The 21,090-nt window shown below is 36.7% G+C and overlaps 1 protein-coding gene across 1 annotated transcript in view; it reads left to right on the forward strand.

Moving 5' to 3' along the window:
• Positions 1-21,087, forward strand: part of PIGF (phosphatidylinositol glycan anchor biosynthesis class F) — a 23,124-nt gene extending 2,037 nt beyond the window's left edge. Inside the window, exons 2-6 of the mRNA XM_015816411.1 lie at positions 800-1,049; positions 2,966-3,057; positions 6,564-6,680; positions 13,147-13,255; positions 20,738-21,087. Of these exons, the coding sequence (XP_015671897.1) occupies positions 822-1,049; positions 2,966-3,057; positions 6,564-6,680; positions 13,147-13,255; positions 20,738-20,851 (660 nt within the window). The 5' untranslated portion in view covers positions 800-821 and the 3' untranslated portion in view covers positions 20,852-21,087. The remainder of the gene's footprint in view (positions 1-799; positions 1,050-2,965; positions 3,058-6,563; positions 6,681-13,146; positions 13,256-20,737) is intronic.
• The last annotated feature ends 3 nt before the right edge of the window (positions 21,088-21,090 follow it).

Consider the following 21,090-nt stretch of genomic DNA (forward strand, 5'->3'; position numbering starts at 1 on the left):
TAGTAACAACTTTTAAAGCGCTCCATGGCAATGGACCTAGGTATTTGCAAGACCGCCTCCTACCAAACACCTCCCTTCGGCCAGTCCGCTCCCACAGAGAGGGCCTCCTTAGAGTGCCGTCGGCCAGACAATGCCGGCTGGCGACCCCCAGGGGGAGAGCCTTCTCTGTGGCAGCTCCTGCCCTCTGGAATGACCTACCTCCCGACCTATGTACAGTTGCGGACCTGCGCCTTTTTCGCCGAGCCCTGAAGGCCCATCTATTCCGTGCGGCTGGCCTGGCGTAGCTTGATTGTGTTTCAGTGGGGGTTTTTTACGGGTGTGTTTTTAGAACAGGCCCGTTATTTAATTCGATTTTAAAACAAACTATTTATTACCGTGGTTTTTAGTATCGCCTGTTCACCGCCCTGAGTCCCGCAAGGGAGAAAGGGCGGTATATAAATTTAATAAATAAATAAATAAAATAAATTTAATAAATAAATAAATACTTCCAGTTCTCTTCATTTGGAATTGAGATGTTTGCAACTAAACCAATCCAGCGCATATGAGAAGTTGGAAAAACCTGGAGTCATTAATTTGGAGTGGCATCCGTTCTTTTCAACTATTTTAAATATGTTTATTTTCTTTCATACAACAAATTGTAACTTTGGAGCTTACTTGTATTTTTCATGTCCCTAAAAGTTATTGCAGGAATATGCTATAAACACATTTAATTTCTGCAGGTATGCATTACCTTCTATACAAAGGAGAATTGCCTTTACTACTAATATTAATATAAATGCCTTAATTTGCTTCTCAACAGGTGGAAATAAAAATAAGACAACATGAAAGATACAGAAATAAAGAGACTGCTGACTGCCAATGTCATCTGTATATTTTCTGTTATCGTAACTACTATTGTTCCTTCTTTGTTCTTGAAGAATTTCTCAATCTTGGACACACACTTGACATGGCTGTGCATCTGTTCAGCAAGCGTTGGTATTATAAATATAATCTTACATATGATTTTTAAGCCATATTTATCTACAAGAAGATATTCTCTTGCCCACAAGGTATGTTATGTTTGATAAAATTTAATTATTGCTACGAGGCAGGGTTAACTTTTTTATTTGGCATTTTTTGATTCTCAATAATGTTGTATTCATATGAAAGAGTAAAATTGAATGAATTATTGTATGCTTTCAGCTCTTTAGGAACATTATGGTTGCAATCAGAATAAAACTCAAAGCTCCATGTCTTCAGCATTATTCCATACCATTTCTCTAACTAAAAAGGTAAAATATTCTCTAAGTAATTGCTCTCTTAATATTTCTGCTATAAGGAGGCTGATTTTTCTTCCTCTAAATCAGTGATGGCAAACCTTTTAGAGACCGAGTGCCCAAACTGCAACCCAAAACCCACTTATGTATTGTCGGGTGCTGGATGGGCGTGGCCCATTGGGTGGGTGTAGCCATCTGGGTGGGCATGGCCCATTGGGTGGGCATGGCCACGGTGGTAACGGCAGACTGGGTGGGACTAAAAAGTTCAATCAATCAATTCCAACTTTGCAAGATCTTTTTTTTCCCACGAGAAGTTGAAATTGATTGATTGAACCTTTTTTTTTTTTTTTTTTTGCACACAGCGGTGGAGGCCTAAAGCGAAAAGGTTTTATAAAACCCAGCTGAACGCCTAGGACTTGGGCGACGGTGCGCGTGCCCATAGAGAGGGCTCTGTGTATCACCTGTGGCACCCGTGCCATAGGTTCGCCACCACGGCTCTAAATAATGAGGCATACCTTGCTGCTATTTAAATATATTTTTCAGTATTTTGACTATAGAACAATATTTGAATTGTAGTGATATAATCTTAAGTTTACTTTATAAAAGTCTGTGTTATATTGCATTTAAAGTTTTAAAAGGAACAATCACATCAAGTGAAACTGCATGTCAAAAGAAATTGCATTTTAAGCGTTAAAAGGACTCCAGTCATATTTCCCAAAGAATGGCAACAAATGGAGAGAGAAGTAGTGGCCCTTTATAAATAGGTTAGGTAGGTTTTCCTGGCATTGTGACTGGCCACAATATTTTAGGAGCTATGATAGTGCACTCTTGTAGGAAATTTTCCAAGCCCATGTGTGTAAGCTTGTCTATTGTATAGTTTGTGCGTAGATTTATCTTGCAACAATGCAGTAATCAGAATATTGTTGTGGAGCTCACAAAAAAACAAAAGTAAACCTAAGAACTTTCTAACAATTATGATTAACAACTGTCATAAAACTGATTAGGACACTCACTGATTTTGTGAAATTTGCTTGCAAAACTATCCTTAGCTTGTAAATCTGATTCAGACATATTGAATCAGCTGTGAATGTGCAATACAATAGCTGCTACCAGAGCATCTTCCTAACTTTGAGAGTATCACAATATTCAATATGGTATAAAACTAATTCAAATTATAGCATTTCAATTTTACCAGTTTCAACAGGAGATTGAAACACATTATTAAACCTTTTTATATAAACTTAAAAGAGTTTCAATCTGGGCATTTTGTTTCGGCTGAACATGCTTAAACAAGCATTTTAGTTTAATATTAAAACTCCGTTTTTAAATAATTTATAGTTCAACAATGAGCAACCGCTTGTGCTATGGAACTCAGCCTTGTTTTAAACGACTTGCTAGAAATCAGATTGGACTTCTAGCAAGACAGATATGTTCCTGCCTAGGAGGCTGCAGGATGGCGATGGGGGTTGGGGGTCAAGCAGAAAGGGAGAAGAGGATATGGTAAATCATTGTCAGTTTAGGTCCTACTATCGAGGGACTGCAAGAATCCAAATACTAGTTCAGTGTTAATGATCGAGAAAAGGTTTACAAGGGTTTTAATTTAATCTAAGTATCACTAATCATATACTTTATGTACAAGTGCTTGTCTTCTGTAAAACAATATGCATATTGATGGCATTATATAGATATGTATTTATTCTCTTTAAAAGGTGACAAGATTTGTAAGATGCTGTGTATATTTCTTCATATCTTGTATCCTCTTCCACGGAATTATTGTTCTTTATGGAGCACCATTGCTAGAGTAAGTATGTCTCTTATAATTCCACCTGGTAAATCATAAAGTTAAATTTTAGAAATTTGAACTATGAATCAGTCTGGATTTATAGTGTCCCACATAAGACCCTCTAGTAGGGAAAGGTAATATGGATTTGCTTTTAAATACGTGATTCTGGGATAATACTAAATATTAATAATGAAGACAAAAATGATATGACTCATCTGCTTAGTGAACTTAGAGTTGATAATAAAAAAAGTCAATGACAGATAGTTTTGTTTTCCTAGTTTCAAGAATAAATAAAGATGACAGTTCGCTGGTGAATTAAAGAAGGCACTAATTCTAAGGAAGAATGCACAAAGTTAGATAAGATAATGAGAAAGAGGATAAATTATGGATCAAATGACATTTAGTAAGATTACCATGGATTGCAAATAGCAGCAACCAATCAATTCTATCCCAAATAGGTTAACTATATAGACATGTGGGACAAGGAACTGATAGTCTAGAAAAGAGAAAGGTAAGTATGTTTAGGAAAGTTGAGGGAAATCAAAGAAGTAGAGAACAGATAACCTGGCTAGATGTGATCAAAACAATGCGGCAATTCACAAAGATGTGAAATGAGTATAGTATAAATGATTCTATAATAGAGGTACTGTAGAAACACCTGCTTGTTGTTTCTGTGTGTCCAGAGTCACAGGGGCATTGTCTCTCTGAGTAGGGGAATCTTCTTGTATTGGCCTTCAAGGACAGCTGACGGGACATTGTGCCAAGGTAAATGCCCTCCAGGGGTTAGGTACTTTGATTTTTACCTCTCACATTTCCTAAGGAACTAAAGATAATTTATACTGGAGTCTCCCCTAATTTTATCCCCAACAATAACCACCCTATAAGATGGGTTGCACTATGAATGAGTACTTGGCCCAGAGTCAGTTTGAATTTGACTTTGGCTCCATTGATCAAAATGACGTATTGGTAGAAATATTATTTATTGTGGGAACCTGGTTTATTTTAATATATTATTGCCAAGTTCTTAATAGTGTACTAAAATTGTAATTCAATTGTAGGTAGGGCATTCCATCTCCAGTTTTCTATTTTACTGCTATAAATCCATGATAATCCATTGTAGCATAAAGTTGAATTGGCAAAATATAAAAAGATTCCAGAGACTTTGGTGGCCTTAACAAATCAAACAAAAGTTTTATCCCATCTTTATTATTTTTATAAACAACTCAAGGTTGCAAAATATTGAAAGATGAACAAGTGAAAACAGTTCAGGAACATGATGCCACAGGATACATATTAAATCATAAAATATGTAAAGTGTACATATGCAGCTGAGCATTTATGTGTCATTTTCAGCTCATTTTAGAGAGTTAAGGAAAATGTATTTTAATAGTTGGTGAAAAAAGCAAACAAAAGTGTTATTGAGACCTGATCATAATGAGGTAGGTTTAAGGTGAATTTAATCACACTAAATTCCACTTTTGAAAGTTGCTCTGTCTCAAAATAAATAAATGCACACTAGCATTGCAAGAAAGACTGATTTGACAGGGAAAACACTAGACACAAATTCCCCCCTCCCTTCCCCAAACCTTCAAGTTGTCTCTGTAGGATATTTATTTGTTTATTTGTTTATTTATTTTCTATAGAGGAGCATTAAAATGTTCTGTCTTTAGCATGAGTCTGAAAAGGTAGAATAAGCCAAAACTGGAAACTTGTTTCTGAGCAAATGTGGGGGTGTTTTTAGATTTTTTAAATCCCATCTTTATTAATTTTATAAATAACTCAAGGTTGCAAACATACCTAATATTCCTTCCTCCTCCTATTTTCCACACAACAGCAACTCTGTGAGGTGAGCTGGTCTGAGAGAGAGAGACTGGCTCAAAATCACCCAACTGGTTTTCATGTCTAAGGTGAAACTAGAGCTCACAGTTTCCTGATTTCTTTAATCACTGGAAACTTTGTACTATAGTGAATAATAGCAAGATTTGAACTATTTTAAATAAGAAAAAAATCAGGGTTGTGGGGTGGGTTTTTTCATATGTGATCATCCAAATGTCAGTGTTACACCAAACATCTTAATTTTTGATGGGTTCTGAGGCAAAATGTTCCAAAGATGTTCCTTCTTCAAATTGCTATTGATGATCACTATATTTACAGCAAAGTAATAAAATCAGAAAAGCACTTTTGAGAAGTGTGATAATCACTATGTGGAAGTTTTGAGTTTCAGGGTTACAAAAACTCAGTTTTTATATAAGAGGTATAAACTGCTTCAGAATCTGACACTGTTTGTTTTCGGATGTCATATTAAACATTAATCACACATGCCCCAGATTATGAATTCAGAAGGAGATCAGAGACATTTGCTCTTATTTTGTATTCATTACAGCCTGCTATGGTATTAAAATTTGGTAAACATGGATAAATCTCTACTGAGATTTGTTTAGATCTTCATTTTGGGTGACAGCAATACACAACTTTTTCTAGGCCAAAAGATAGTTGAATTAAATGGGATGTTATGGACTACTTTCTAAAAAACTAAAAGCTAAGCTAGAACAAACCCCAAATTTGATTTTCTTTAATTAACTTCTTTAATATTTAAACAATTTCCCTATAAAGCTATTAATGTACATTAAAATGCTATTTCTAAAGGATATCATTTATTCACAAGATCAAATTATAAGTGAATAACCTCTTTTTTTTGTGGTCAACAGAATTCATTTCAAATGCATTCTCAGTAAACTTGAACTAAGATTTTTTGATGAATCCATTTTAATTTTACATTCACTGAAACAAATTTTACATTTTTAAAATATTCCCTTATTAGATGTTCCAGTTCTTTAAAATGCGAACCATCAATGAAAACATTCTCTCATTTTAAATATAAAAATTATTTTTCAAACATCAAATCCATCAAGCATCTGGTCCACACTAACATGTTAAAATATGCTTGAGTTGATTGTATCACCACTGTTGTGAATTAGAGAAAAGTAAAAAAAAATATTTAAGCATTACTAAGTAATTGTATTCCAGATTCTCCCCACAACTTCCAATAGAATGTTTTGTGTCTGATTGACATTTAATTTTAATTAGAATTTAATGTAGTTAATATGATATATTATCAGTCATTTTTCAATAATTTCCCATCCCTACTTCTCTTATTATGTTTAAGTTATCATTAGCTACACATTTTAGAAATGTCTGGAGCTATCCTGTGGCTCAGAGGTCTCAGGTTATAATGGCTTTCATTTATGCATGACTGATTTCCAAAAAGCAGAATGAATGTTGATTACTGTTTAAGCATACTGGCATGTTGTGATTAATTGAACTTCAAAGCAAAGGTTCCCAGTCTTTTGATAACTTTTCCAGAGGAAGAAAATAAGGATTTGGCAACCCCAGAGAAAGGCTAGGTTCATTCCTACTGTAACCACTTTTCACATAGTGTCTGAACACAAAAGCTTTACCATTCTTACCTTTTCAATGTAGTTATCAAGATAGGTCTTTAAAATAGCTTCACTTTTTTTTTCCAGGTCAGTCTGGGAGACCTTTTTATTTGCAGTTCTTTTATCCACCTTTACTACTTTGCCCTGCTTATGTTTGCTGGGACCAAACTTTCAAATATGGCTGAGAGTGTTCAGTAAAAATGGGTAAGTTACTTGCAGTTGGAATTTGCAATGCATTGGTGCATTTGAGATTAGGTACTTCTTTAATAGTTTAATCATAGTGAAATAATGGCCATATTTTTTATCTGAGACAAGGTATAGAAGGCTTCTACGTTCTGGCTTAGCACAGGGCTTTTCAACCTTTTCACAGATTGCACCACTTTTAGGACATGTCAGTATTTGAGTACCACCAGTGCTTAGCAAGATGTCAAAAACTTGATGACTGAAAAAGAATGGGGGGGGGGAATTTGGGGTTTTACTGATTAGATTCAGTTGTTGTTATAGAAATAGCTAGTTTATAATAATGAGGAAAAGTAAAAAGTTGAAGTTCAGTGTTAATGCTTCCTTCTACTGCAACAGAGGAAGTTGGAAGTCAATGTCTTTTCTTTTTCCCTTCTCCCCCTCACTTTTTTTCCTTTTTTCCTCCCCACTGTGTCCTACTATTTGTTTTTGTATTTTTGTATTTTATTCTATAATCTAATAAAATGTTACAAACTGTAAAAAAAAAAAGGAAAAAAGTACCAGTTTTAATTTATTCGGTGGTGGTTCCTTTGCTAAATCACTTTCCTTTTACACTGACAAATGTATAATGAATTTCTCAATATTTATTAATATGCAGCACTACCTTGATGGTCATGTGGCTGGTCGGCCCTGCTTCCTCTCTCCCTCTCCTCTCTCTCTCTCCTCACCCTTCGCTTGCAAAAGCCCCTTGTGCTCTCTCGCTCTGTCTTACCCTTTGCTCTCAAAAGCCCCTCTTTCTCTCACATACACACACTTCTCCCCAAAAGCCTTTCCTCTTTGCCTCTCACACACATCTCCCCAAATCGAGTATAAAATCGCCAGTGATGGAGCACCCACGATTTCTGGAGGCAAGCTGTTCCACTGGTTAATTGTTCTCACTGTCAGGAAGTTTCTCCTTAATTCCAGGTTGCTGCCAATTTTGGTAACCATATCACAAAAAAGATGTTCAGAGTTTGGAAAAAAATCAGAGAAGAGCAACTAAGATGATCAAAGGCGTGGAGACTAAAACATATGAAGAACGGCTGCGGGACTTGTGTTTGGCTAGTCTAAAGAAAAGAAGAAATAGGGGAGACATGAGAGCAGTATTCCAGTGTCTGAGGGCTGCCACAAGGAAGAGGGGGTCACATTATTCACCAGAGCACCAGAGAGAAGGATGAGAAATAATGGTTGGAAACTGATCAAAGAGAGAAGCAACCTGGAATTAAGGAGAAACTTCCTGACAGTCAGAACAATTAACCAGTGGAACAGCTTGCCTCCAGAAATCGTGGGTGCTCCATCACTGGCGATTTGATACTCTTCCTTGAGTATAGATGTCTATGCCTTCCACACTTACCCAGCTAGCTTGGAGGTGCTGGTCTGTGTGTAGATAGTTCTTGAGTTATGATGTCATGTGACTGTGACAGCAGTCCCAGCAGTCTTTTCATGCGCCTACCTTTTTCAAGACGTGTGCAGTCTTTAATCAAGAGAGTTACTCTCTTGGGATTTCTGTCTATAGGTGAGGAACAATAAAGGAAATTGCTTAAAAGAAACCCAGTGTGTCTTTCTTGTTTTGGGGAGCCAGACATCAGTCTTACCAAACTAAAGCAAACTACTTGCCTCATTAAAGATGTATTCTGGGAACTTTTAGGAAGAAGCTGTCTTGATCCTCTTCCTCCCAACCAAACTATTTAAACTTTGCAGTTTCTTGCCCTTCTGGAATACAGCCTCTCCCTCTTGGGAATCTGGACTACATTCCACCATAAGAATAAACTATGAAATTAAAAAAAACACAAATGCACTTTGTACATTTCATCGCTATTTGTGTTGTGGGCAAGCATCCACATGTTACTGTATGCTAGAAAGTGGCACTGCAGTGATTTCTTTAGTGACTTTTCATCTAGAAGGCATTCACCCGTGTCAACTGTACAAGCCTTAATTAGTCTCTCAATTATTTTGTATGCTTCTCCAGCCAATGCAAGATGATAATTTACCCTATAAAAAGCTTCAGTGGCTTTTTCATTTCTAGTTTGAAAAGCTATAAAAAACAATTGTTGACTTCTAAAACGCTCATCACATCTACTTTTAAAATACTTGATTTCTTTTTAATTCTGAAAGTTTGATCTGAAATGATACTACTACTTAACTGGCACTTTTGGAATGTTCTCTTGCATAACAATGAATGTAATACATTGTTAATATCTATATATTTCAGGGAAAGACATTTTTTATCATATTTTTGTTTCTCATTTGCATTTTCCCCAGTTTCTGTGGAATAGATTCCTTTGTTCCATGAGTCAGAGAACTTTGTGATATGTCAGATTCATTTTTTTCAGCATCTTTAGACATAAAAGATGGAGGTGTGGGTTGAGAAAGCAAGTTGCATAATCTTTTTGCTTTAACCCAAGTCCATCCTTAAGTATAAGAAAAATATAATATACATTTTCTTTTATAAAATATTAAATTCTAAAACAATATCAACTTGAAATAAAATTTAAACATCTAGATTTTTAAAAAAATTGCAAAGAGGATAACAAATGTACTTTTTGTATTTCTGTGTAGGCTTAGCTTTGGGATTTCAAAGTAATGGTTGATTGGATGATAATGAGATTACAGAGATTATAGCAGGTGTAACCAAAGATAGCTAGTAATAGCACAGTATAAGTATTAAGATGAACTGAGTTAATTTCTGAAAACACATTTTTTCCTTAAACCTGTACCCTAGAAGAATCTAAAAAGGCAGGGTTACACAAGCACACATTCCATTAGCCATCACACGATGGCATGACATGTAGCCTCTGGAAAACTCCCTTGTACATTTATGAGAGAATGATAGTGAAAAAGGCAAATAACATCTTAGTATTATTAGGCAAATAGTTTTGGCTTCATGGATCTTGTGAAAGATCTTGGGGATTCCCAGGGGTCTGGAGACCACATTTTGAGAACCACTCCTATAAAACATCAAACACTTAAGTGTCAAAGCATCTCTTTTCTGAGTCAACTAAGCACTGTTGTCATAGTTTTGTTTATCACATATACAAACTGAATTAAAGCACCTGCAGAGTGTTTAAGGACAAAAATATTGGTGCCTGACTCAGTCCTTGTATTTTATATGTATTTGGTCATCTAATTTCTGCAAGTGATAAATCGCTTACAAAAGTTCAAAGGCAAATGGCATTGAGAGCATAGTAAAGCAAAAGTAAAAAACAATCTATATAAGTGAACAGAGTTTAAAAAAACAATCATGCTTTGAAAATTCTTGGAACACTAGTAGACGTGATCTACTAAGTCAGTGGTTCTCAACCTGTGGGTCGGGACCCCATTTGGGGTCGATCGACCATTTCCCCCGGGTCACCAAGCAAGGCTGTCTGCCATTTTTTTTGTCCGCCATTTTTTTCTCCCTTTTCCAGCGGGTGCCTTACCACCCTTGGGCTGGGCCAGCTGGTGGTGGGCCAGCTGGTGGTCGGCCTGCTCCGTCTCTGCCGCTTGCCAGCTACGCCTCAGCCGGCGCAGGGGGCGGAACCATGCATGCGCGGTGCTCCCGGGCAGGGAAAGTCCTCAACTTATGACCGGTTGGGTAGTCCTCGACTTACGACCGGTTTAGTCCTTGACTTACGACTGGTTTAGTCCTCAACTTACGACCGGTTTAGTCCTCGACTTACGACCGGTTGGGGTCGCGGCATTAAAAAGGTTGAGAACCACTGTCCTAAGTCTTCTTGGAGCTGGGAGTTCCACTACTTTGGCATTGCAGCAAGTCAGGGTCCTTCATATATTCCATCATAAGCACCTCAATAAGGGATGTGCACGAGAGTCTTTCCAGCTAGTTCAAGAGAAAGGAGAGGGCCTTATTCATCATAGGCAAATAGCATCATTTTATATTAATATAGAGAAGAACATACTCAATGCTTGTACATGTGTATTTTGTGACACTTATGCTGGCTCCAGAAAGTCAGCTTATATATGGTACAGATTGCATCTCCTCTTTTGGGCTGGAGGCACAGTTACCAAAGTTTCTTCCTTGCCTACCCAATATGTTTTCCTAACCAGCTATTTTCTCTGGAGTGGGTGGAATGAAACTCAACCAATTTTAATTAAAACCCAACGGCTGCTGTTAAATAAGCAGAAATCCCCTCAGACTTGAGGAGGGAGACAATTGCAGAAAGCAACAGCTCCGTTGCTTCTTCACATAAGTGCTATTCACAGTTTCCATAACATCTGACAATAATATAGGTTTCACCTGTGTAAAAAGTGTGTGATTTGAATTGAATTATTTCTCAGTTGTGAATTTAAATTCTCGGCTTGTGAGCCTTTTGTTCCCAGCTGAACGTAATTGCTAACATAATGAAGAAATTGCAGTATATTCCAAATGGCTCATGACCAAATCTAAAATTAATTAGTAAATCTTGCTATGCATGTGGAATTCCTAAATTGCATCAGTGCCTCTGAAGATGGGATTCTCATCCAGTTGACAGATTCTCTTCCAGTAGTTTTGCTGAACAGAATATGTGTCCCAGTATTTATGATGCAGCATTTTTGCAACACGGTTTTCAATTAAGGCACATTTTTTACTATTTTTTTCTCAGAATTATAAATAATGAATATAAAATTTGTGATTTTGATCTATCAAAAATTTTGATCCATCAAGTCATGACTCTTAGCAACCATTTAGCGATATTTTCCTCATTTGTCAATCATTTTATATTTCCTATCCGTGCTCTTTTCTTGGCTAAAATACAGGAAGGGCTTTTTATTGCTTTCTCCCACACAGTATGAATTGATGTCTTTATTCTGATGATCCTCCTCCTCCAGCATCTTCCTATGTGGTTGACCTGGTAACTTGCTTATGTTTAGTGTTGTTGGTTTTATTTCAGCTCATACTTTTTAAATTTATTGTTTTGCTCTGATGCTTTCAATCTTGTTTTTATTCTCTGTTAACTGCCCAGAGTCATATGTTTGAGATGAGCAGCCATAAAAATAAATGAATGAACAAGTGAATGAACAAATTAATAAACAAATGAATAAATAATAAATCTTTGCTACCCCAAATAAGTGTCTGTTTGCTTTAGCTCCACAGTTAACATGACCTTCATGCTTTGAGTGTCCCTGCTGGCAATATATATTCTTGGCACACATTTCTGACTTCCTTTCCTCATCCCTCACAAAAACACCATCACAATGAGGCAGCACAATTGGGGGCAGGGTGTTGTCTGGTTTATGGCTTACTGCATTGTACAAACCCAAATAAAAGTTGTTTTTATTCAGTTAACCATGCATTAGTTATTGAGCCAATTTAGCCATAAGGATAACTAAAATTTTACCCTTCAAGGCAATCTCTGGAATAATTTTCTATAAAGTAGTACAACCATTACATCAAACCAACATTTAGTACACGGTTCATATATTGTCTCTTTTTCCCCAAGTGGCAGTTCCTTCCCTTTTTTTCTTGCCTATACACTTGAACAAAATGCCAGACTTTAAAGCTTGGCTTAAGCCAAGAAGAAAAAAGTTGATATGATATGATATGGCCCTTAATTGCATATATTGCATGATTTATTTCCTCAGAAAGATCCAATAAAACAGCAGGTGCATATGGAAATTTTTCATTAAAAATAAAAAAAATAAAAATCTCTGATCATTTTATCCTTTCTTAGAAAATAATGAGCTGCAGTGGATATATAGAAAATACTATTGGAAAGTTACATTTTCAGTATGGAAAAAAAATCATACTTAAATTATCTAACTACCACTTGATTCCCTTGCTAGCACTTTCATTATCTTATTATCAGCATAGAATTGAATAGATTCAGAGTTAGTAGGAAAAAAGAGATATTGCAGAAATTATTCTAACTGAGGGAGATACAAAGTTTTCATGCTGTGGGAGGAAAAAAACGTTTCGATAATCAGCAGAAATAGAAGAAGTGCTCCTTAAAGCACTGCAGAATAGATATTTTGCCAGGATGGTAGTTTATATTGTGACAGATAGTTAATGAATTTTATAATGTCCCAGGTTCTTAAATATACTGTATTTATTATAAGGAACATTAAAAAGTAAAACTATTTTTTTAAATTATCAGCAGCAAAACAAATTATAGTTCAATCTAGAAGCATATGAAGACTTCAGATTTTCTATGAAGTCCATATTTTGGACTTCATGGAAAACATAACTTATAAATTAATATGACTAGAGAAAAAATAGAGGGAGTTTATTATTATTCTTCGGCAGATTATCCTGACTGATGAATCCATCTAAAAAACATCCCATTAGAGATGGGTGGTGATGGAATATTAAAATCTAATTTTGAAGTACAGTAATAGATGGGAATCTGCAAAAGAGTAGTACATATTTTGTAACATTACAGTCTTGCATGGATAAGTCAAAGCTATGAGTGAGTAAACAAATCAACTCCTAAGGAACACACACTTTTAAAGATTAACCTTCTTCTTTCTTTTATAGGGCTATGTCTATCTGGGATAACAATCTCCAGATTACCACAATATGCAGTGTGGTGGGAGCATGGCTTGGAGCATTTCCTATTCCACTGGACTGGGACCGTCCATGGCAGGTTGGTTGCTCTGTCTATTTTATATAAATTACATAAAACTGACCAGACCAGCTCCATCCAGTCCCACATTTAGTTTGCAATTACCTTACTCCCTTATAAAAACTTATCAGCAAAGTACTAAGGATTTTTTCTATTTTGCCTTCTATCATTTTCTGGTGGTCTTTAAGATTTAATTGTAATTCCATTGTAAAGACTGTTGAAAACAACATGGTAGAATATTTTCTCTAACAAGCTGGAAGTGGATGAAGCTACTTCCTCAGTGTGAGTTACATGGTTGCCAGAATACTTTCAGATGTACTCAGTGCAAGCAAGGCCTTGCTGCTTGCTAATGTACAGTTAATGACATTTTTCAAGTTCAAGCAATAGCCAGTCAGCATCCAGCCCATTAATGTGATGGAGGCCATCCCCACTTATGCCATCTGAGAATGTGGCCTGTGGTGTGCTGCTACCTTCCATTAAAAGCACTTAACAAAATGCATTTGAAATGGCTATTGGCTTCAGATTGATCTTTGAAACAGCCTTAGCTGAGCCACCCTGTGCCGAAAACATGTTTTGTAGTTTTCCAACAAGCCCTTAAGCATTTTGCGGCTTGTAGGAAAAATGAGAAGCTGGCAGGATTGCAGGACAACTGTACATTCATCTGCCAACATTACTGTTGAGGAAGGGTGGAGAGACTAAAGTGATCTGCTAATAATGTAAAGTGGATTAAAATATTCTCAAAGCAGATATACCCACAACCAGAGGATAAAGGTATTTGGCATTAAGCATTCTGAATCTTGCTAGATTGAACAAAATGTCTGATGTAAATAAATGTAGTCCAGTTTTAATTACTATTCTTGTACCATTTTTGCTTCAGATTAAATGCCAATGAACTTGCTATATAAGTCAGAAATAATAATGGAAATTTGGGACATTGGTTTCTTCCTTTTTTAAAAAAGCATACATCTAATTATATTCCCACATATTTTTACACTAGATAGATCTATCATAAGTAACATGTATCAAAATATAAAGCAAATTGAGGACAAGCCCCCTAAAACCAAGATATTAAAGGGGCACACCAGTGTCCCATTTCCAAACATGCTATGGCTGTGGGAAGGAGGGGAGAATCCCAAGAAACAGGATGAGGTAGAGCAGGGGTTCTCAACCTTGGCAACTTTAAGACTTGTGGACTTCAACTCCCAGAATTCCTCAGCCAGCTTTGAGAATATTTTAATCCACTTTACATTATTAGCAGATCACTTTAGTCTCTCCACCCAGTTTATAAATGAGCCTGTAAATTGTATCGAACAGAAGGGTCACTGGGATTGTGCTGGAGAAACAGGTCTCAAGAAATAATCAGCTGGATCATTTATATTGTTTTAAGAACAAATGTTTTTTTTTTTAAAATAGAGAACTGACTCATAGAAAAAGGAATAATTTTATGAATGAAAGAAAGTATAGCCTTGGATGTTGCAGTCTACTATGGTATATCGTGTGAGTGGTGAGGTGAGGCGGTGAGTGGCCCTGTGGGCAGGCAGGGTGGGGGCGGAGCGGGGGCAGGGCAGGGGGTGGAGCAGGGGCGGGGCCAGTTTTTGGGCACTCGGTCTCTAAAAGGTTCGCCATCACTGACCTATACAGAGGAGTTCAGGTACTTGGTGCTTCTTCTTCGCATTGATTATAAAGGATTATAAAGGAAGGTATGCATGCACTTTGAGAGCTTCTGAAGTCTTGAAAGCTGCAGCCTCCTGGATTATATAATAATAATATATTTATATCCAAGTAGCCCTTTTCTAGTTCTTTGGATTTGCCTTAAGCTGGTGCAAAATTAGTCTGTTACATTTGTTCCCTGCGCTTATTTCGAGATCATACCAATCCTCTAAAAACATTTCTGCAATATCCATGAGAGAAGTGGTGGACTCTGTATTTCTTACAATGCCTCTAACATGTTTAATAAAGAAAAAGTGTGGGGGAAGGGAAAAGTGTTGCACAGTATGAGAAGCAGAAGAATGCTTACAGAGAGAGGGAGTTATTTTTGTATTCCTAGTTTAGAAAACATTTTTTGTAGCAGAGGCATTTGGCAGGATAGAGTTTTAAAAAAATCAGAGTTGGAGTGACAACTTTTGGAGTTAATTTAAAATTAATTCCCATGCAGTTTGTCTGTACCGGTAGTGCTAACCTTTGTAAATCAGTACATGTTTAGGGTAGCCTTGAATCTAAGTGATGGAAAACGAGCCCAAGGATGCTATCACCCCTCTTCTTTCATGACTATGTTCTCTTTTCTGACCTAATTGGGGGGGGGGGGAAATACCCTGAGCCAAAATAGGCTCATTTACAATTTAACTAGGCTTTGGTCCCCAAAGAATCCTGGTTATGCAAGGAACAAGAAACAGTCCTTATCAGTATTAATCTCATTAACTCTGGTTGTATGAACCTATTTGCCTTGGCTCCTTTCTGAATTGTGTCAGGAAATCTGGTCTGTACCTTTATGATACACTTCTGAGAAGGAAGATATAATCAAGGTGATAGGTAGGAACAGCTTCCGAGTCCGAAAGCTCGGAAAACAAAGCCTCTGGTCCCGTTGACCGACCCAGATTGGACCTTGCAGGTTCAAGTATGTTGGACATAAAGGGAATGAATGATGCCAGTTTTGCATACAAAGACCAGTACACCATTGCCTAGATTATTTTTATTATTGTTTAATGTCTGGTTAATTCCTGAAGAAATTGAATTTATTTTGAAAGAAAATGTCCATTAGAAATTCAGCCTTCACCAGACCAAATAATGCAGTTTGTTAGTACTGAATATACACTATTTAACATTCTGCAGAAAATATGCAGTGCCATATTACCAAACATGAATAAGCAAATCTTTGGTTTGAAAAGCAGGCATGACAAATTGAAATGGTGACCTTTCTCAGGCTGTAAATAAAAGGCCAAAGCAAGGTCAGTAAGAGTCCCTAAGGCACCTCATGAACGTATTATTATTTTGACTGCTCTTCTGAAGACCTCCAAATAATGCTATATATAAAACACTAAATGCACATTTAGTGATATGAAGATTAAGCGCGCAAAAGATCAAATCAAAACAGATTACAAACAACAAAGGAGCTGGTTTGATGCATTACAGGTAGTCCTTGACTTAACCACCAATTGTTTAGCAACTGTTCAATGTTACGAGTGCTGAAAAAAGTGACTTACAACCAGTCCTCACACTTATGGCCACTGCAGTGTACCAAAAATCGCATGATTGCGATTTGGGCATTTGTCAACCGGCATGTATTTACAATGGTTGCAGTGGTCTGGAGTCAAGTGATGATAATTTGTGACTTTCCCAGCTGACTTACAACAAGCGAAGTCAATAGGAAAGTCGGCAGGGAAAGTTGCAAATTGCGATCACGTGATAGCTTGCTTAACAACCGTGGCAAAAAAAAATAATAGAAAAATTGGGTGCAGTCAGTATTCACTTAAGAACCATACGATTTAACGAGAAATTTCCTAGTCTCAATTGTGGTCATAAATTGAGGACTACCTGCGTAATATGATGGAAATTTTTAACAGATAGGAGAACATGTGGAGTAAGTTGACTCATTTTCCTGCCTGTTCTTTTCAAAACTGAAATAAGCTTTCATCAACCTGGAGCCCTCCTCCCCAGGTAGAATAGGAGGATATCTCAAATGTCTGTCAATTGTGTTTCCAAAACAACAGTAAGGAAAGATATTTTAGAATTTGTTGGTATGCGTGCATATTGCAACTGGAGACAGGAGCTAAATGCCACCCACACACAGACTGTTTTGCATTATATTGCCTGGAATATATTTCATTTGTAGTCTGGAAGATGAACAAAAAACAAGAGGAAGGACAAAGGATTGTAAATTGTGCAATTAAGGAAATATACGTAGTGTATACCTGTACCTTAGCATAGCACTGTAAAGATAGCCTGGATCTATAGCATTCTACAAAAGAGAAGAGATAAACTGTAACATAGTGTTTTTCTTAATTTAATTTCTTAAATTAAAATATGACCTCTGTTATGCTATCTGGGCCAACAGGTTTTGGTACTGAAGTCAATTCATTAATCAAATAATTTAGTCTTTAATTTTCCCTCAATGTTTATATCAAAGTAAACCATTGGTATCGAGAAAGTTTTCTCAAGCCATTTACTTGTTTTACTATTACCTTTTACTTGAACAAAGAGTGGTTCAAGTAAGTTAAAGTTCATGGAACTGGATAGCAGTTCTCTGATTTGTCTAACTGGGCATTGCCTTACACGTACAGTATATAAAATAAATTCTAGTAAATAGTTGTCTGTACAAACCCCCAAGCAAGTATATCAGTTTTCAAGTCTGGATGTATAATTCTTTGGATGTACTTCATTGCAAGAGCCAAATTCCTAATCATAATAGCTGAGAACCATAAGAGTTGTTGTCCTAAGAGATTTAATTGTAGAGTATTACATGAAAATAGCTGAAAGAAATCTACAGGTCAGCCCACTGATGTACTAAGGCAGGGGTGTCAAACTGCCGGCCCATGGGCTGGTTTCATTATACCAAAGCTGCGCCCACCCCATTGCCGGCAACGCAAAAAGAGTCGCGATACGTTGTGACATGGCGAATTTGACACCCGTGTACTAAGGGGTCCACTGACATTGGGATGATTGTTGAAAATATCTGTTCCATACTTTTAAAACCATAGAAATAGTATGGATCACTGCATATTGTCCATATTAAGAATACAAAATGATAACTTTTAGATTGGAGCAGATAACTAAGATTGCTGCAATGTTATATCTGCAACTCTAAAAGTGAGTGCAAGACATTCCCAGTTCTTCAGGTCAGATTATTTACACTATGTGCATGCAGGAGCTGTGTCTTTGCACAAAGTTGGTTTTTGGCCACAAGTTCATCATTCCAAGAATCATTTTAGAGTAGCTAGCTTAGAGCAGAATGTGAATCATGCCAAGAAAGGCTATTGTGACAGCAGTTTGCATTCATAGGTTAAGAGTCCCTTTGCTACGAGAGGCTCAGCAATCAGCAGAGTGGAAATAAATATAGGCTTGCTACAAAAGAAGTAGCCCTATTCAATGGCCCTTATGTAGTTGTTTGTGTGTGTGTATAGACAGAGGTGGCATGAACAAGCCCTTCCTTCCTTCCCCATTCTCACTACCTTCTATATGGGAAGGACAGCTGTAGAGCAAGACTCTTCCGTGGGTTACAGAATCTTTGAACAATTGACTTCAGTGTGGAGGAAGCAACAAGAGCATGAAGGAAGTGTAGAACTAGCTAGCCCCTATTCCTCTTTTTTCTCACACACAGAGCTCAGACAAAAGAACTATGAGCCAATGCCTCTTAATGGGCTTTCATATCCCTTGTCTACTTTTCTGTTAATATTCCCATCTGCAATTAATTTTATCTTTTGTATCAAAATGGGGGTAAGTAGCCCGCTCGAGTCTAATGTTCTTAAAAATGCTCACTGAAATATCTTTATTTTATATTTATAGCTTGTAGATTTCAAAACTGAACAGGCCTTAATAAACTCTTAACCCATTTTAAAATTTAAATCATTTTCAATATGCTTTAATAATGAATTTGCAGCTACAGGACACATTCATAATAGTAAAAATGGAGTCCTGCTGAACCTCAACCCATCCATTCCTTCTGTGCCAGCAACCCCTTCCTCTTGCCATGGTTGAGCAGCAAAAGCAAAAGAGGAAAACTCCTCCATAGAGCTACATATAAAAATTCTCTTTTTATAATTCCACCTATGTTAAGCAGCAAATATTTCCTGTCTTGCCCAATAAAGATAGCTTGGACTGGATTTCACTTCAAGAGAAAAAAGTGGTCAAAATAATGCCACGCCTAATTAAGGAACTCAATTGATTGCATATCCATTGGAATTTAAAGCAGCATTCATTTGCAATGTATTCATTTTTATTACACTGACATTTTGTGAGTTAATCAGTGAAACCAATCAAAACTATTTTATTGGCTAAAAAGGTACCCTGCATAATTGACCAACTTTTTAATTTTAACTTTTGTGTGTGTGTATATATATATATATAAATTAGGAAGCAGGCACTATCTTAGAAGAAGCATTTATTTTTTTCACATTCTGAAGCTTTCTTCTCTAGGAAATGCTATGATGTTTAATTTTTTTGAAAATAACAAATATGCTTTTTCTCTGTAAAGCTATTTTGTTTTATTCAGATTCCATTTCAGTTGATCAATTAGCTGGCTTGTTTAAGTCCCTGACTGATAGGCTGAGTTCTTACATACAAGTGGAATAGTGTCTTTATTTTGTTCTGAATGGATCTGGCTAGCTACTTCTGATTTCACCCATCACAAACAGATTTGGAGTATAGTTTTAAGGCTTAAATTCAGTTAGTGCTGCATAAATGGGGAGTTTTGCTGCCATGTTTCAGCTGTGTAATACTAACTAGGGAATTCCACATTTGGCAATGCTCCCAGAATTTTCATCCTTACATTTTTCAGATATTGACTAAACACACAGGAATATTGGGATATTAACTGCATCCACCTTATCTACCCAACTTGGAATTCCAAGTGCCTGTATAATACACAAGCAGCAAAAATACTTCAGAATTAATGTCAATTAATTTCATTTGAGAACAGCACCGAGAGGTAGGAAGAGTTAAAAAAGAGAGATCAACTGTTTTACGATGGCTGGATCTAGTTCCAACCATAGGAGCATTCTCTGAACTAACTTCTGCTCAGATTTCTCTTGCTGGTATAATGGGGCATTTCAATATAGAACCCAGTTCCATTCCCCTAATATTGTGGACCATAAGCAGCTTCAGAAGACTATAGGAAAAGGGGTGAATTGGGAAAGACCAGCAGTTCTTCCATTCTTCTCCTGGATCAGAAGTCGCCAGTGATGGAGAATCTTCTATCCACAGAAGAAAGATGCTTAGATCTAATTCAATATGCTTTCTAGCATGATAGCAGAACTTTACCTTGCAAATATTCATTGCTATTGCAATGAAAGGTCATTGCATGAAGCAGTCATTATGATTTGTGCCCCTGCCCTTCCCTTTGATTTATGGTTTCCTTTAATGTTTCATTCAGTTGTGCTTCAATATCAAATCTGTTACCCAGCTATCCTAGGACTGAAAGAATACAGTTGGAAAAGGAGAGAGAAAAGCTTAAAAAAAATAGCAAATTAACTGGAAAATAAGAATACATCAACTGCTCTGACCACAGATGCACCACATATTTCTTACCTGATTTTGATCAAGCATCATATGGAATAGCCACCAGCTAGTTACACTTTAATGCACAGAAGTTTTAAAACTGTACAATTGTTCATATTCCTAACAAATGTTTGATGGCTATTACCATTTTTTTAAAACCATTTTCGGTAAAAAGCATGTCAAGCCTTGCAAAGGATTCTGTGCTCCATTTGGATGTCTTTCGGTTATACCAAAAACTTGTGCTCATTGAAGATCATCCTTTTCTTCTTCTAATGCAGCATTTTCCTCTTTCAGGTGTGGCCCATTTCCTGTTCACTTGGAGCCACCTTTGGGTATGTGGCCGGTCTCTTTATTGCATCTTTGTGGATATATTGGAATAGGAAGCAGCTTACATACAAAAGCAGATAACTGGCGCAAGGAGGAAAGGCATCTTGATTGTGAGATTCCATGAAGATTGCGCAGGGGTATGGCCAAAGCAAAAGGCTTTCCATATCTTTTCAGAGCATTGTTAGGCTTTACTCTTCTTTTTTACAGCATGGTCAACATGCACTGGCAATTTGATCATACATTTGCTGTATGTCCTAAACTACATGACCCCTGAGAGATTGTACATTCCTTCCCATATGAATAAAATCTTCACAGTAGAT

This window comes from Protobothrops mucrosquamatus, unplaced genomic scaffold, assembly GCF_001527695.2.
Source record: "Protobothrops mucrosquamatus isolate PMUCROS unplaced genomic scaffold, P.Mucros_1.0 scaffold448, whole genome shotgun sequence".
In the NCBI taxonomy this organism is placed as follows: domain Eukaryota; kingdom Metazoa; phylum Chordata; class Lepidosauria; order Squamata; family Viperidae; genus Protobothrops; species Protobothrops mucrosquamatus.